The sequence below is a fragment of the Botrytis cinerea genome, chromosome 8 (assembly GCF_000143535.2).
Source record: "Botrytis cinerea B05.10 chromosome 8, complete sequence".
NCBI lineage: Eukaryota > Fungi > Ascomycota > Leotiomycetes > Helotiales > Sclerotiniaceae > Botrytis > Botrytis cinerea.
In genome coordinates this window covers 62937-78747 of record NC_037317.1, presented here as the reverse complement: position 1 = coordinate 78747, position 15811 = coordinate 62937, and the positions used below count along the sequence as shown (strand labels likewise).

Genomic DNA, 15811 nt, shown 5'->3' with positions numbered 1-15811 from the left:
GAGCGAGTAAATGAGCGAGCGAGGAGGTGAGGTGGTGAGGTGGTGAGGTGGTGAGGTGAGGTGAGGTGTGGAAGGATTCGAGAGAACTATCGAGCGTCGACTGAAGACTGGTAAATTCGTCTTTTTTGATAGGTACACAGTACAAGCTGATGAAAATTAAAACCCCTCCGGAAACCAATTAAAAGAACGATCGTATAATAAACCCCTTGCTGCTTCCTACTTGCTGCTTGCTGTAATGTAATATGTACGTATGGTGACAATCAGATAGATATACCGGTAATATCCCATCGATTTGGTTCAAGATTTTCCTCATGCCTCTCTTTCTTCCCTCCCTTTTTCCTTGGTTGCGTTTTGCCTTCTTGGTCAACAGACCAGAAAGTCCATCCAAGTCGCAGCTTTCCCTTCCTTAAGCTCTTTTGGGTAGAGTATAGAAGCTAATTAAGGATGACTATAGACTTTGCCAACCAGGAACGAGCAAGGTGCGAACAGGGTTGATGTCCACCCACGGGTATCTATGAAGTATTTACCTAGGTAGTAAGTAAGCTCCTCCGCAAGTAACGTAACAAATAGGCTGTGTCAGCTTAAAGACACAGATTTCAATTTTCCAATGAAATGTCAGAGGTTCTACTTGAGATTCAACGGGAGCAATACACCTGACTCTCGTGCACAGAAGAAGGAGAAGGAGAAGAAGCAGCAGCAGCAGCAGCAGCAGCAGGAGAAGAAGAAAGCGTCGATGTTCTGACCCCGATCCGCTTTGAGAATGCCCAGCGTTCTGGATGGGTAATTTCCTTTCCAAGGAATAGTAATTGTGGGCGACGATGGCAAAGAATCACAGAGAAAGGAGATGAAATGGAAAGCCAAGAGTAATAATGAATATCTCAGATGGATTTGTGTCAAGTATCCAAAGATTTCATATTTAATTTGAATATATGAAGTATCATATTCTAGGTAACTATATAAGGGCAATCAAGTTAAAACTTTATATCTGTTGTATAACCTGATGTAGAAACTATTGGATGAAAAAGACTTGAACTCAAAATCCAGATATTCACTCGGTCAAAAGGAGCTGGAAGGAACAGAGTGAATGAGAATTTCTACTTGGATTTAGTCTCTCCCTTCGAGAACGAGAACATTGTCACACGAATTCGGTACGACTTCTCTATGCATAGAACCATACGGACGGAGTAGGAATGTATATCGAAATAGAATTTCAAAATGCATCCATGTCAGATCGATACAATATCCTGAGGCTATCATCACCACCATCTACAATTGCCCCTTCATTTACACTCCCCTCGTTTTCTAACCCACGCCTCGCACACGAACATTGAAGTCTTTCAAGCCAATTATCGTCAACTTTTCGTCCTCTTTCTTTGTGAGAGCTACTTAGGTATCTGTAAAGCATACTAAATCATAATATCCTACCGCGGGCGCCGCTACGGATATCGCCATGTTCAAGAAACTCGCTAGTTTCTTACGCCATCGATTCTTCATTGATTGCAGGCCTATCAAAAGACTCCAAACCTCGTCGAGTTAGAAGTAATCTTTACGAATTTATCGACGCCACAAAATTGATTTGTTCAACCATTTCGTTCTCTACCAGGTCTTGCTGAGGAGAAAAAGGAGAAAGCTGGCAAGTATCACAGCATAACAGAGGGTAATTTCCGTGCCAGCTTCAAGATTACTTTTCTTTCTACAGCATAGAAGTCCTATGGATTTCATCATGCTATTGATTACTTTCTCCAATATCATATTCATTCCTGCTCTGTACAAAGATCTTGTCAGGCTCTTTCCCAGTCTCTCTACCAGATACCCTGCACCGGATTCATGTTTGTCAAACGATCAAGTAATCTGATCCCTCCATGTTCCCTTCATCCATCACCCATCTAACCAAGCCAGCACTTTGCCTACTTGAGTAACTTTGCTCTCGTTCCTTCTTGTCCACCCCGAGATCTACTAACCCCTCGATCTCCCGATCTAGATATTGCTCCGAAGAACATTCTTAAGTTGTCAAACCAATCGTCACTTGCACGGAGATGAATCCTGATTTGGACATCGCACATTATATGCAAATTCATGGATAAATCCTTGCTGATTTTTTTTTTTTTACCTCTTATGGCCAATTCAGGCGACATAACCGATCTCCCTTTCAAAATCTAACCAATGCGTGCCAAGGATTCTTCGCGTTTTCTACTCTGTGCTTCATTTATGAAAACTGTTGATCTATTCTAGCCAGTGCAACTTCCTTGCATTGCCATTCGAAAGTTGCGAAGTTGTCACCAAGGTAACATCCTCCCGTTCTATCGGAATGTCAAAGCAATAGGGACAACGAGGCAACGAGGTTTAAGATCCTTCAATCGAACGTACTGCACAAACATAGCACACTGGCTCGCTAGTCCTTGAGGATTTCTCCATTAATCAAATCAATTATCCGTGTCTGGGGGCTTTGTATTATCGTGTGACATATACCGAGGTTGCTTATTATATTGAAACCTTACACAGATGCCGACGATGGCCAAGCAAGCCACTCACGCATTTTTCTTCACGGTACTCCATGAAATCTGTGGACCTCATGAAACTGCCTTTTCACATCGTACAGAACACGAGCAAGCAAAAGGCTAGAGAGATGTTGCTATTTTCAGTACTTCTCCCTTTACACAGTACTGTGTGCGACTATTCTTGCCTTGCCATCCATCTAGCCAATACACTTTTGCAGTTCACTATGCATCGAATTCTCAAGCGCATGATGAAGCCCTACGATCAACTAGTGAAAGTGTCATGCTCGGGAACATCACACATCACACATCGCACGAATCAGGCACCATGCAAAAAAGATCATCAGTGTATATTTCCTTTTTTCTACTCACCGGAATATATCACAAATTGAAAGATCACTAAAAATCGCTCGAGACTGCCTATCAACTGCACAGTCTGCACCGCCTGCATCTAGTTCTGCAACAGAAGACACCAAGAAAACTCTATGACATTTTTACTATTCCATTCTAAACATTTCATCGACAAATGACACAAATGACACAAAACTCTGTAGAATTTTGAGTTGAAAGGATTGGGAAAGTTTTGTGCTAATATGAACATTAAAACTCTGAAGGCGATCAATGCAACGATGAAAATCTTCCGCATCGGGATAATAGATACGACTGCGTCGCCAGCATATAGAAGAAAAAGACACCATCATGGATTTCTGTACAAGTTCAAACCCTTCTCCAACTCTTCAAATGTATAATCAAATCACATGATTATCCAAATTACGGATGTTATGGTGCCGTATGCAACGAATGGATACAACTCGTACCATAACCCGAACGGATGGAAGAAAAGGACCGAAACTCATGCTTTTCTCAAGAGAGAAGTATGCGAATTCTGGAGAGAACATTCCATAATGCGGAGAAGAACCTTCGTTTCAACCTTCCAGAGTACAGTTCTCGCGAGCCTCATGATCTTGAATTTCAACACCATCAATATTTGACAATGTATGTAATCGAAGTTTTCCACTTTCGCTGAGAGATTCTAATCAATCCGCCTCCAATCTCTAATGAAGTATGGGTGCCAGGATGCCAGGATGCCAGGATGTGAATAGTCGTTCTCATCTCACGTGAATACCTTCATGATCTCCTTTTTTCAATTGCATATTAGTAACATGTGATAGAAAGCTTACAAGAGGGTCGGAATAACTTCTTCCCTATCATTTCATTCGTTTGTTTCGTATCTCAACCAACATAGCAATTTTTCCCAAATAGTCATGCGCCGCTGTTCCTGAGTTTGCCAACAAAGAGTTTTGTTCTGCAGACCAATTCTAGATTACCAAAAACGATTAATCATGCTATACATTTCTTCTGACAATTTATCAGGAGACCACATCATTAGTTTTGATAATGGTTTGATGGCAAACTTTTCAAGTGCAATGAAATCTGAGGATATGGCAGCGGCATGGTAATCGATCTCTCATCTCCACAATACCACCGAATCACGCCTCCTCCGCGCGTCTCTAGGTCCAAAGGGCTTGATGAATCGTTGGATACTGGTACAATCATGCTTTTACCCCACAAAATTTGTTCACTTGTACTACACCAGACATGACTCCGTCTTTTGGTTTCCCTTAATCTACGTCTGCACAAGCTTCGGTACTCAATGACCTCTCGGTACTGTTCCGAATCTTGTCTGATCTCCTCATTGGCCATGTATTGAGCTCAGCGGTCTTCAAAATAGTTGGCGCTTATGCTATTTGCTTGGGGTCCCCAGATTCCCTCCGCATCTAGACATGTACCCCGGACCCGGATAATCGAAAAGGCCCGATCAATGGAATGATTTGTTAGTTAAAAGTTTTAACCTCAGTATGATCGTCATTCATTTTTGTTGATTTGGATAACGGGTCTAGAATGGACCTGATTTTTACTTGGACATGGCGGCAGCTGCGGGAATCTTTGTTCGTTGCCAAACCTTTACGGTGCCATAGTGTCCGCAAGCCGGATGTTTTGGGCCGTCCCGCTCCTAAAGCCTCCGATTCTCTTCTAGAGCGCGGGTGAGAAATTAGGGGCACCTAGCGAGGAAGCATTTGGCAATGATTTCCTGCTTTTATTGTATTGTATACCGGCCTGGTAATCCTGAGATGACAGTGCAATTTGCGATGAGCCGAAGTTCAAGGAATAAATGAAAATTTCACATGTAATTTCTTGTATCCCTGACTGAGGGAGTCTCATTTCCGATACCCGCTTGAAATTACAGTGCGGCAGTTTTAGAGGTGGGAAACATGCGAATGGGTGTTCAGAGTCTAGCTAAATTGATTGTATGAAGTGAATCTATTCTTCGATTCCCTGACTCAAGGTAGCTCTTGTTCTCTATTCTTTCTGGTATGCCATTTTCATTTCGTCGATGGAGAACTATTATTTCATTCGATTTCGATATTCTTTGGTTTGCACTAGTGCTCTGCACTCTCAACCTTAAATGTTATTAGGGAGCAATAGCTATACTCACTCTGTAGCTCTGATTTCAGAATTCTCAGACCAACTTTACTTTGAACAACAATCGGAACTCATAGAAGCATTGGTGTATCGAGTGTTGGTTTCTGATATCATACTAGTCGACAATTTCAAACGTGGATCTTCAAATTTTTGCTAAGTCAGATATTGTGATCGTTAATCTCTTCAGCCATTGCTGCCGATAAAGTTACTTCGTCACGATGACTAGAAAATGCCAGCCGTTAGACTTTGCTATTCAACGAGTCCCTCACGTGTCCTTCTATATTCAACTCACTGGCTTTCATGCCACTTACCTACGATGTCGCATTAAGCAAGACACTATAAACATTTTCGATGAGCCCTTCATGCGACATCCTTGATATCCCTCGCTCTCGTATATCTTAATGTGCTATTAAAAAAAGGCGTGTCCTTATGAATGCTATTATTGTATCCATATCCCAGATTCTCTGGATGCCATTGATTTTCCTTGACGCTATTAAACATAACTTTCATTTTCCAATACTATCCTGGGTGTTATGGGCCAGTATACAGTCTGAACCTTCGGCGGCAGTACCCATAATTGGTAAATATAGGTATCAACATCTGGGCAGGAATGGGACATGGCGTGTAAATGGTGAAAGAGGTTCTCAGATAGATTTGGTATGAGCTTAGGCTATGTCAGATCAACAGTCTGATCTTCTCCTGTTTCTTGTTGGTTTCTAGGGCCTTGCAGCATGGAATATTGTAGTGGGCTACAGCGGTAGTTGGTATGATTCACGGCGATGGGTTGTTTATGACGGCAATCAAATATTTATTTGATGGAAGCATTTTTTCATTCTCTTTCACTCTCACATCTTCCCCTTCAGGCTCCAAATCCAGTACTTGTCTGAACATTTTCAGACCATTAATTTCCACTACGTATGGTATTCACCAAAGAACATGGATATAAAAACTTCGCGCAAAATAAGCTGGGATTAAGACTTGCCTCCTGCCATTTTTTTATTATTATATTTTTAGCTTCTCTCCGAAACTCGATTCTCTCGGAAAGAAAGTTCATTAAAATAATGGAGATTTAAGATTACGCCAGTTTGGTGGCTACTTGACGGTGGTATCGATTTGGTACCAGTTGATTGGTGATACGCAGACCAGCTCAAGAAGCTCATTTTCATCTTGAAACATATCTTTCTCTCAATATAACTGATGCCTTGCGTGACTATAATTGGTTTGAATGGTCGTATTGATGTTCATTCTCATTAATGATACCGGTTGCCGTTGTTAGGCCTTGGAACTACAGCGGTAGGAAGAGCAGCTCCAATATCTCGCATATTCGCTATTAAGAACAGTTGAGTTTCAAACTATTTACTAGACCGATTAAACCACTGCTGTGTAGTATGAACCAAAACATTTGTAAAGATGTAACTTCAAGTAAATTGTATCTTGATTTCGATCTAGAAGACAGAAGAGGACGAAATCGAATGGCTTACCTTATTTTCATGGAGGGGAGTCCACATAGGTGCTAACTAGGATGTAATGTGATTTGAGCGTTGGATCTTATTTGTACCTGGCGTCAAAACAACATTAAGAGGAGAAGAGGCTGAGACTGTTAGTACAAACGGATTTTGGGAGGAAATGCCGATTAATAACGTAGGTTTTCTGGCTTCTTTTTGAACATTGAACTTGATCTTTGTAAAATACCACAAGAGGCTTTTGCAGAATTTTACAGCTGAAGATTTCCTAGATCCATTTACAAGATAAGAAAGCGGCTCTAGAAGATGACTCTTCTCGACTTGGTATTTGTCTTACGCACACGATGGGAGCTTCGATAGAAATGTATACTCTAAAGGTAAGAACTTTTTATTAGTATGTGGAGTTTGACTTTGATTGCCTCGATTCCAAATGTTGAGTTACAAATACGTGTAGAGGAGAAGGACTTTGGGAATGGGGTGACAGTGATGGTAATGGTGGAGCTTTTATCGACAACGGTGACAGGGAGGTGATACTGACAGCAATATTAGAAACTGTGAAATCGTACTTGAGAAGAGCATGGATCCGAGGTGTTTGTATACAAGTAAGGGAACGAATTGGACACAACAACTTCCTTTTGAATCGAGGTCCATAAAGGCCACCACCCAACCAAATCTCAATGTAATTACCAGTCCATTCTATTCGCCCTCATTTTTCCTTACTTTATAAGTTTTTATAATTGAGAAATGCACATTTACCTCTGAGCTGGAAGTATGCATCGATTCCATAATCAAAATAACCGAAAACTCAAACGAACGACGTCACCAGATATTACTTCGCAACATTCGACAAAAAACGAATTTACTCTCAGCCTGCTGCATAGGAATCTGAAGTATTGAATCGCAAGTTACACGCTAGCACCAATACACCAACCAGCATTCAAACTCAAAGAAAGGAGTAAAAGTGTATTTTGATAAAAATGATGCTTTCAATGATAGCGCACAGTACTGTGATTATATTGATGCTAATTTGATTGACGTGAAGTTCATTGATGTTAATCTCATTCTTGCAAGAGTACCACCAGTTTCCTAAACCCATCCATGGTATTAGTAAAATAGCCATCGTGAGATATATTGCCCTGAAGAAAACAGGAGCCTGTATTTCAGGGGCGTTCGGGGCTTTCAAGCGAAGTGCGGGGTAGATCTACTTTCTTTGCCAAAATATTAGGCGTGCGGATTGATAGTGATTGCGGTTACAGAAGAGAACACGATGGTGGGAGGTTCATAGAATACTAGATAATGATTAGATAAAGTACAAAATTGAAGCAATCTATTCTAATACAATTGGATATCATTCAGAAGATGTAAAATGCCTAGCTTGGCATCATCCCGTTCCACACAATCATTCTCAGAGAAGAAAGGTTGAATTTGAAGCTTAAATAAAAGTACAATAGTATGTTTAATTAGCTATTAGTATTATGATACATTCCAACAAATGAACACCATGTTTACAGACTCAGTAAAGTCTCGACCAAATTTCCCGGCGTCTCAAAAAAGTCAAACATGACAATCCCTACCCTCTTTCCATTCATCTCCTTTAAAAATGTCATCAGCTTTTGATTCACACCCCCAGCTGGCGTATATTCTGTCCCGTTTCCAATAGCCATGGTCTCAGGAAATATGCCATCCGAGATCTTCCCTCCACTGGCCCATGTCCACCATAAACTATCAGGTGCTAGAGATTCATCCACTGCCTTCAAAAGATGTGTCGTTGTGACGTTGTACTTCAATTCGATATTGGCCGTTGCATTTGACTGAGCTGGAGTTTGAGGTTCATAATTATCTTCGATATATGCTGTATCATTGCTAGCTGTGTTATAAACGATCTCAATGTCAGGAGAATTATCGGTCCAAAGGGCAGGAGAGAAATGAAGGCCAGGTAAAGCATTTTCATAAGCGTCTGACAACTGATCAAGATCGAAGCGGCGAAGAAGAATGATTTTGCCTCGCGCGTCACCAAGATTCCCCAATTCATTTCTTGCCTGTAAAAAATACTTTGTTGCTGCTGGTGATGTGAGAACATTGAACAACTTGAGTTGTGCTTCTTCATCATTTCTTCCATATTCCGTTGTGCTACCTTCATACTGAAGGCTAAGCAAGACTACTTCAGAGGGATGATTATCAAGCCAATGAAAATAACCAAAGAGTACATCGTCCAGAGTTGCCATCTGCGATAGAAGAGCTTGACTATGCCAAAATACAATTGAGGTATTGGTAACGTCCAAGGCGAATCTCAAGTCAAATGCTCGTATTCCCGCATTGAGCATATCTGCAATCGAATTGTTCTGGCAGCGATAATGTTCTGGTGGATCGGGGACTTGATTTCCTAGATATGTGACACCAGATAACGCGGACTGAGTGGCGAGAGAATAGTTCCAAGTTGCGGTATCGTGAGTCCCTGGAATATTCATATGTACGAGCTTTGTGGAATCAACGTATCGGCTCATCCACGTCGAAGTGTTCAATTGATTGTCTGCATAGTTCCCAAAGATCGGAGATGCATTTGTAAGGAGCTTTTGGAGGGCAAATTCTTGCAGTGAAACACCTGACTGGCCGACTTGACGTGGCGTTGGGGAAGCATGAGCTCCATATGATATTGCCAAAGCGATCAAAAAGTTGGTGGTAGGAACGAGCATGGCGATTATGAGTGTATACTTGGTGTGGTGTGATGAGGGAAAGATTTGGTGATGCGTAGTGATCAAGCTCCAAGATTGAGGTTCGGTCCAGAGATTGATAGATCTGAGATTGTGCTCTGTAACCTATGGAGTCAATATATGTTACCGTTGTACAAACGAATTAAGATAAGATGTTTGCTTTATGACATCGACTCTAAGTATGCTTGATTTCCTCCTAAGTGTACCCCTTGAATATGTGTCTGGCGGTTCAATGAGATATATTTTTCCTCTTGACGTGAATCTGAGATCTAGGTGGATTCTAGCACGGCGATCGTCGAAATGGCGGGTCGGATAAATACCCACCCAGTATGCCGGGCTCAATTATTGTGCCGCAAATGCATGGGCCTCGCCTCGAAAGGACAATTCCCTTTGGCATGTGGCTGTAAATATCTGAACGAGTAGACATTTACTGGAGAGATCAAGAAAGAATAAGAGCGTTGTAGAGTGTGTAGATTACCTAGGCAAGTAAGTCGTGTCCTTGGCTTCATATACGATTATACGATTAAACATGCCAATGATTATGATTGCGCTATCATAGCATATAAATGAGCAGTCAAACACTCTGGAGACCGACATTGAAGCTCCAAGAAAGAAGATCTGCGTGCTAAAGTTCTCGACCAAGCTCGTTGAAGACCTATTGTCTGATAATTGAACCAGCCTTCGATCTCCTGCCGTCAAGACATCACCACTTGTCCGAGAACGCTGAACTTCCCGATTCTCCAGGCTGTATACTTTCTCGTATATTGGTTACAATTTTCTCAAAGTATTGATCAAACATCCTAGAGACTTCAAGGACTATAACTTTTAACAATCGTTTTACTTGACTCGAAGATGGATATAATGTAAAATTTGTACTACTAAATGTTTGGAATGTTTGGGAAGTTTGGAGATGTGTTGACATGCGCAATTGCACTTGTAAGTCGGGGGGTTTCAGGGCATGAATTTTAGTGTCGGAAGTTGATTTGCTTCCGATTACTGGAAGCGAGTGCTCCGTATAGCGGTATATCAGCGCTGGAAGTTCTCAAATAGGCCTGTGTGCCTTCTTCAAATTTAATTGTCTAAAATTCTCCAGTGTCCAATCTCCAGAAAGCTTTCGCAATATTATTAATTGTGCTTTCAGAAGCTAGAGAGTATAATTACTATTTAAGTTTTCGCAGATACAATTCACTCCTCTCACCTGCTAGTTCGGAAGGAAAGTGAAAATTACGGATGGCCGAGTTGTATTCTCATATTTTTTTTTATCTCATTCTGAAGCTCTGAAGCTTCTGAAGCTTCTAAAGGGTGAATGGAGATAAATAATTCCATAGACAATGAGTAATACTTTTGGTATTTAAGTGGAACTTCTGATATGATCTCAAGATATTTAAAATGTGATATATATGTTTTTTGGTTATTAAAAACTGGTATCAAAACCTTGCTCATTGGAATAGATATCCAGCTGTTAACTCCCGAAAGGATTCAGCAGAAATATCTCGGATTAGGATCGTCATTATTAGAATCGGAAGCTCTTTCACTTCTGAATCAACAGGTATAGCCGCATGGGGCGCGTCGACCAATTCGCCTGCTCTACAAGTATTTCCCGATATCAGATTATCGCCATCACCAACTCAACTGCTAGTCTGCCGAAGTTGCATTCTGAGCTGAAGAAAGACCTAGATGAGTAGATCTCTAAAATTTTTCATCAAACCAGTCAGACTTCTGAAACTGACGAAATAGAAAGATTTGCAACTATTGAGGATGCGTATATAAGAATCTCGATGCTAACAAAGCGGGGTCACTCCGGAGTACGAATTCGCAGTGCTCTCACACTAAGCCTTGTGAGGTGTGGTAAGATTTACCCGGTCTTGTTGTCTATATTTTTGTACGAAGTGTTTCTCAAAGAGACGAAAATGCAGTATCGAAAGTATCAACTCATAGGAAACATATGAGTTTTGCCAGGAAAGAAGCATTTTTGTCTGAAGGAAGTTGCCCTCCCCTTGCTAACTCTCGTGTGGGGTTCGTTGAGAAACACATGTGTCGAAACACCCACTTTCATTGGTGTTCTAATGGAAGAAGTAATCATTCGCTGTGAGTTTGCAATGAAACTTTAACTGTTCTTCTATTGCGCATCCTTGTACCGTCACCGCATATATATTCAAATGGAGGTTCACTTCGAGAAACCAACAACCAAGGGGAAGTGGAGGCCTTTTTTCTACACACTTGGCTTTGTCTCTGGGCTCTTGATACTGTCAGCAAATTTGTACGATATGTTTGCCAGTAGTTTCACCCTTCTTACGTTTCTGGCTGGATCACAGAGGGCAATTGCTTTATCACCCTCCGAAACTCTTTATCCAATCGGCCTCAACGACACTTTATACATCACAAATACTTCTCTTGGATCGTATGGTGGCATTTATTCGGCTCCTGTGAAGCCTACGACTTCAAACATAACATATGGAACATATCACTATTGCTCAATGCCCCATCCGAGAGTACAAGAGTATCGACTCCCTTCACCTATAGCTAATGGAAGTGTAAAGGCGCAGCTCGTCTACTTGGAGTATTTACAAAGACACCAGAGGAGGACTATGTATAATGTCTTACCCAGTGGAGAAGTTAGTCAATATCGCGTCAACGCCGTTGAACTTGCTAACTTAATTTAGACCGTGCCGTTCAATTGCTCAGATATTCTCCCATATCTGTATGCTGGACCTCATGATAACACCTTGGAACAGCCCATTGCGGTGTATGCTAGCACATATACAGATGCACACAATCCTTTTCTGAGCAATTATATCTCGGGAACTTGTCAATATCCTCAACTTACAATTGGTGGCCTATTAGATGGCTACCAGCACGGCCAAGATATTTCAGGGGTGTATGGTGCTACCGGTAAATTGAGTCTATTACCCACATCTCCATCCTTGGAGCAAACTTACTTTCGCTCCTCGGAGTCACCTTTAACGCAACAGAGTGCTGGAGGGGTACTACGTGGAATCTGGCCCAACTATCAAGGATCAATTGCTCTCCATCAACAAGAAAGTTCACTTGACACAGTTAATGCTGGGTACTCTTGCTCTACCATTGCTTCGACACTAGCTAAAATCCAGTCCACTACTGAATGGCAAGCTCACCTGACGGCCACATCAGCCTTACGTACTACACTTGGAACTATGTTCAACGCAGACTCCAGTGCATGGCAAGGGACAATGGATCATTTTGCAGATAATTTCCAAGCTCGAATCTGCAATGGCTATTCTCTCCCTTGCTCTCCGACCGAGACCTCAAAGTGCGTAACTCAAGAGATGGCAGATGAGGTCTTCAGAGCTGGAGATTGGGAGTGGAATTACTACTGGAGAGCGAATCCATATGTTCAAAAATACATCCAAGCCGTCGAGGGACTATTCATTGGAGAGATAGTGTCAAGACTAGAAAGTGTTGCAAATGGGACAATCCAAAGAGGGAAGTACAGTCATACATTTGTTCATGATGGTGATATTGGCCCGGTAGCAGGCGCTTTGGGCATAAATGCTCTGCGATGGCCTGGAATGGGGAGTAACATTGCTGTGGAGATATGGAAACTTCAAAACTTCACCAGCCCGCCTATTGATGGTCATTTTGCAAGAGTGCTGTATAGTGGACAACCTATGCAGTCAATCCATGGAGATCTGGACTGGGTTCCGTTGCGAACTTTGTTGGAAATTTTGAAGCAATTTGTGCCGACAGATATTGTGACGCTATGCAATAGCTGAGGGAATCACTATGGAAGGTAGCGGTGAGGGGATAGAGTTTAGCAGAATTCATATGAAATAAGCTATTATGTGGTAGTATTGTCAATCACGTATTCTTCATTTGGAGGCGGACTCAATTGTCTATAACTTGAGCTGCAATTATGAAAGAGAACACTCAATTATTCGTTATAGTCTCCCCAACAAGGAACAATGTCGTTGAGAGATCTGAGTCTATTTGGGCTCATTACAATTTCCTTTCGAGATGCGGAAAGGAGTGCCCCGGTTGTGCTGTTCGCTGCGAGAGAGTCTGTCGTTGTTTGCGCCGTTGTGCTTGGTGGGTGGGGCTTGATCGAAGCATCAAAATGCTGCTAGCGATTTGATTGGGGATGATACCAGAATAAGTTGTGATAGTCAAATCTGTTACCAATTGATAGTAAGACTTATTATTGTGCTGCTACCTAGCCACCCAGCAACTTTATTACTCTTGTCCTTGACATGGCAATTACAATCCTGCACTTTTCTCGTCTGGAGACAGAATCACGTGTGCGGGGTCGGCTAGTACATACCACATTGCGATGCAAAGTGGACTTCGGTCCCGACATCAAGAAGCTTTTTGCCCCACCTTCAATAAGACAATTTCGACCACTTCAATCGTACTTTACCAATCATAAAACGTTGCCAATCCAACCAAGGCTTAATCATTGCCGATTCTCAATCCCACCCCTCTCTATCTTATACAACTAACGCTTCCCTTCATTCAGCCTCCTTGTTCTCCCTGTCCCGTATCAAGAAGCCGGGTGGCTATGACTTTTTCCACCTTTCATTCATGTCACGAGTTGTGGGGATCGTGGGGCACTCTGTGTGCGTACGTACTACGAATGATGGGCTTATATATGTGAAAGAACCTGAAGGGCCGGAGGATATTTCTATCTTATATAGAGCGATACACTTCGAGTTTTGGACCTCAACCAACATCAAATAATCTCTCTCTGCGTACCATATAATAATACGACATCATTTAACTCATCACATAACCTTGCACTTCGATTTGGAAAGTTCCTGGAAATCGCCGCCATGGACAGAGCATCGCACATTGTGATTATCGGGGCTGGTAAGATGTTTCGCTTCATTTTCCTAGAGTTCATTTACTTACAATGATAAGGTATGGGAGGGCTGTCAACCGCATTGTCTTTAGCTAAAGAGGGCTTCACAAACATCGAAGTCTTCGAAACAGCGTCAAATTTAGGGTTCGTCGGTGCTGGAATCCAATTAGCCCCAAATATGGCCAGAATATTGGATAGATTGGGCTGTTGGAAGGAGATTGAGTCTGAAGCTGTTGACTTGAAAGAGACTAGTATTAGACGTAAGCTCAGCTACTTTCTTACCTTTCGCCATTTTTTGAGAATTATGTTTAAAATCCACCTTATTCTACCCACAATTTCTTACAAAAACATGTTACTGATCAAGAAACAGAGGGCGATTCAGATAAAGAGCTTGCTCACGTGGATCTTTTGTACATCAGAGAAACCTATCAATACCCCCATATGGTTGGTCACCGATCCAATCTTGCTGGCTCTATGTATGAGGCTTGTAAGAAAGAGAGCGGCATCAAGTTTCACTTCTCTGTAGCTGCCGAAGCTGTTGAGTCTTTTGGCCCCAAACCAGTGCTCAAGGTCAAGCCACGTCAAGGAGAATCTTATACTGTCAAAGCAGATGTAATTCTCGCATCAGACGGTATCAAATCTATCGTTCGATCAAAGATTCTATCTGAATTGAACCATGACGCACACATTACAGACACTAATCAAGCAGCATACAGAATTATGCTGAAGCGCGAGGATATGGAGAATGATCCCGAACTTTTGGAGCTTATCAATGGAGATAAGGTGACAAGATGGATTGGAGAAAAAAGACACATAATTGCCTACCCAGTCTCCAGCAAACAGATTTATAACCTTTCCACAGTCCAACCAGATACAAATTTTGCTGCCGCTCCTTCAGCTACTTATACTACTAAGGGTGACAAGAGCGCTATGTTGGATATTTTCTCAGACTTTTGCCCTAAAGTCCAACGTATGTTGAACCTTGTTCCTGATGGTGAGGTGTGCGAATGGAAACTTCGTGTCCACAGTCCTCTTCCAACTTGGGTCCGCGGATCCATTGCATTAGTCGGCGACGCCTGTCATCCAACCCTTCCTCATTTGGCCCAGGGTGCCGCTCAAGCAATTGAAGATGCTGCCGTGTTAGGTGCTGTGTTTTCTAAATGCCCTTCAAACAGTCCATCGGATATCAACAAATCTTTACTCATTTACGAGAGTGTTAGGAAAGAACGAGCTGAAACTCTTGTCGAGCTAGCTGCACAATCCGGACGAGCTTTACATTTGGGTGATGGAGCTGCGAAGGCAGAGAGAGACAAGCAATTCGCCGCATTGAAACAAAAAGGGGGAGCAGTTCCAGACAAATGGGCAGATGCTGATGTCCAAAAGAAGATTTATGGTTTTGATTGTTATCAAGTTGCTCTTGACAAGTTTGATGATTTATTTGCGCAGGTTGAAGAGGGTAAATTTGTCGGTTTGGAGCAGCCAGTCAACAGCTCGGGTGAGAACGGAAATGCTGCCAATATATAATGCCGATATAGATACAATGTAAAATCTTTATCTCAAATTTTCGACATTCACTAGATACTGCACCCGGGCAATTTGTTCTATTTTCTACTTAGGGGTAGATTCAATGACTACTGTTTCGAAATTGTGTAAAAAAATTGAGCTATATACATGAAATACATGTATTGCAGATCTGCGACTAATAAAAGCTTTGTTGTTATCGTGTCGTCGTCCACGTTGCGGCTTGTCGTGCGGGCAATGTTAATAAACACAACCGTCAGATGGTTAACCTTAGTGATGATAAAGCACAATCTGCAAAAGCTG

General features: G+C 41.9%; 3 protein-coding genes across 3 annotated transcripts; 2 read left to right on the top strand and 1 right to left on the bottom strand.

The window, feature by feature from the left end:
• Positions 1–7868: 7868 nt before the first annotated feature.
• Positions 7869–9463, bottom strand: BCIN_08g00150 (hypothetical protein). The gene has a single exon (XM_001547082.2). It carries the CDS (start codon positions 9133–9135, stop codon positions 7948–7950), a length of 1188 nt encoding a protein of 395 aa, XP_001547132.2. The 5' UTR covers positions 9136–9463; the 3' UTR covers positions 7869–7947.
• A 1591-nt stretch (positions 9464–11054) lies between these two features.
• Positions 11055–13418, top strand: BCIN_08g00140 (hypothetical protein). Its single transcript, XM_001547081.2, has 2 exons — positions 11055–11768; positions 11817–13418. The coding sequence occupies exons 1-2, from the start codon at positions 11313–11315 to the stop codon at positions 12903–12905; spliced, it is 1545 nt and encodes a 514-aa protein (XP_001547131.1). The 5' UTR covers positions 11055–11312; the 3' UTR covers positions 12906–13418.
• Positions 13419–13515: 97 nt separating this feature from the next.
• On the top strand, positions 13516–15707 carry BCIN_08g00130 (hypothetical protein). The gene is made up of 3 exons (XM_024694296.1): positions 13516–13995; positions 14047–14247; positions 14358–15707. The coding sequence occupies exons 1-3, from the start codon at positions 13959–13961 to the stop codon at positions 15509–15511; spliced, it is 1392 nt and encodes a 463-aa protein (XP_024550085.1). The 5' UTR covers positions 13516–13958; the 3' UTR covers positions 15512–15707.
• Positions 15708–15811: the final 104 nt, after the last annotated feature.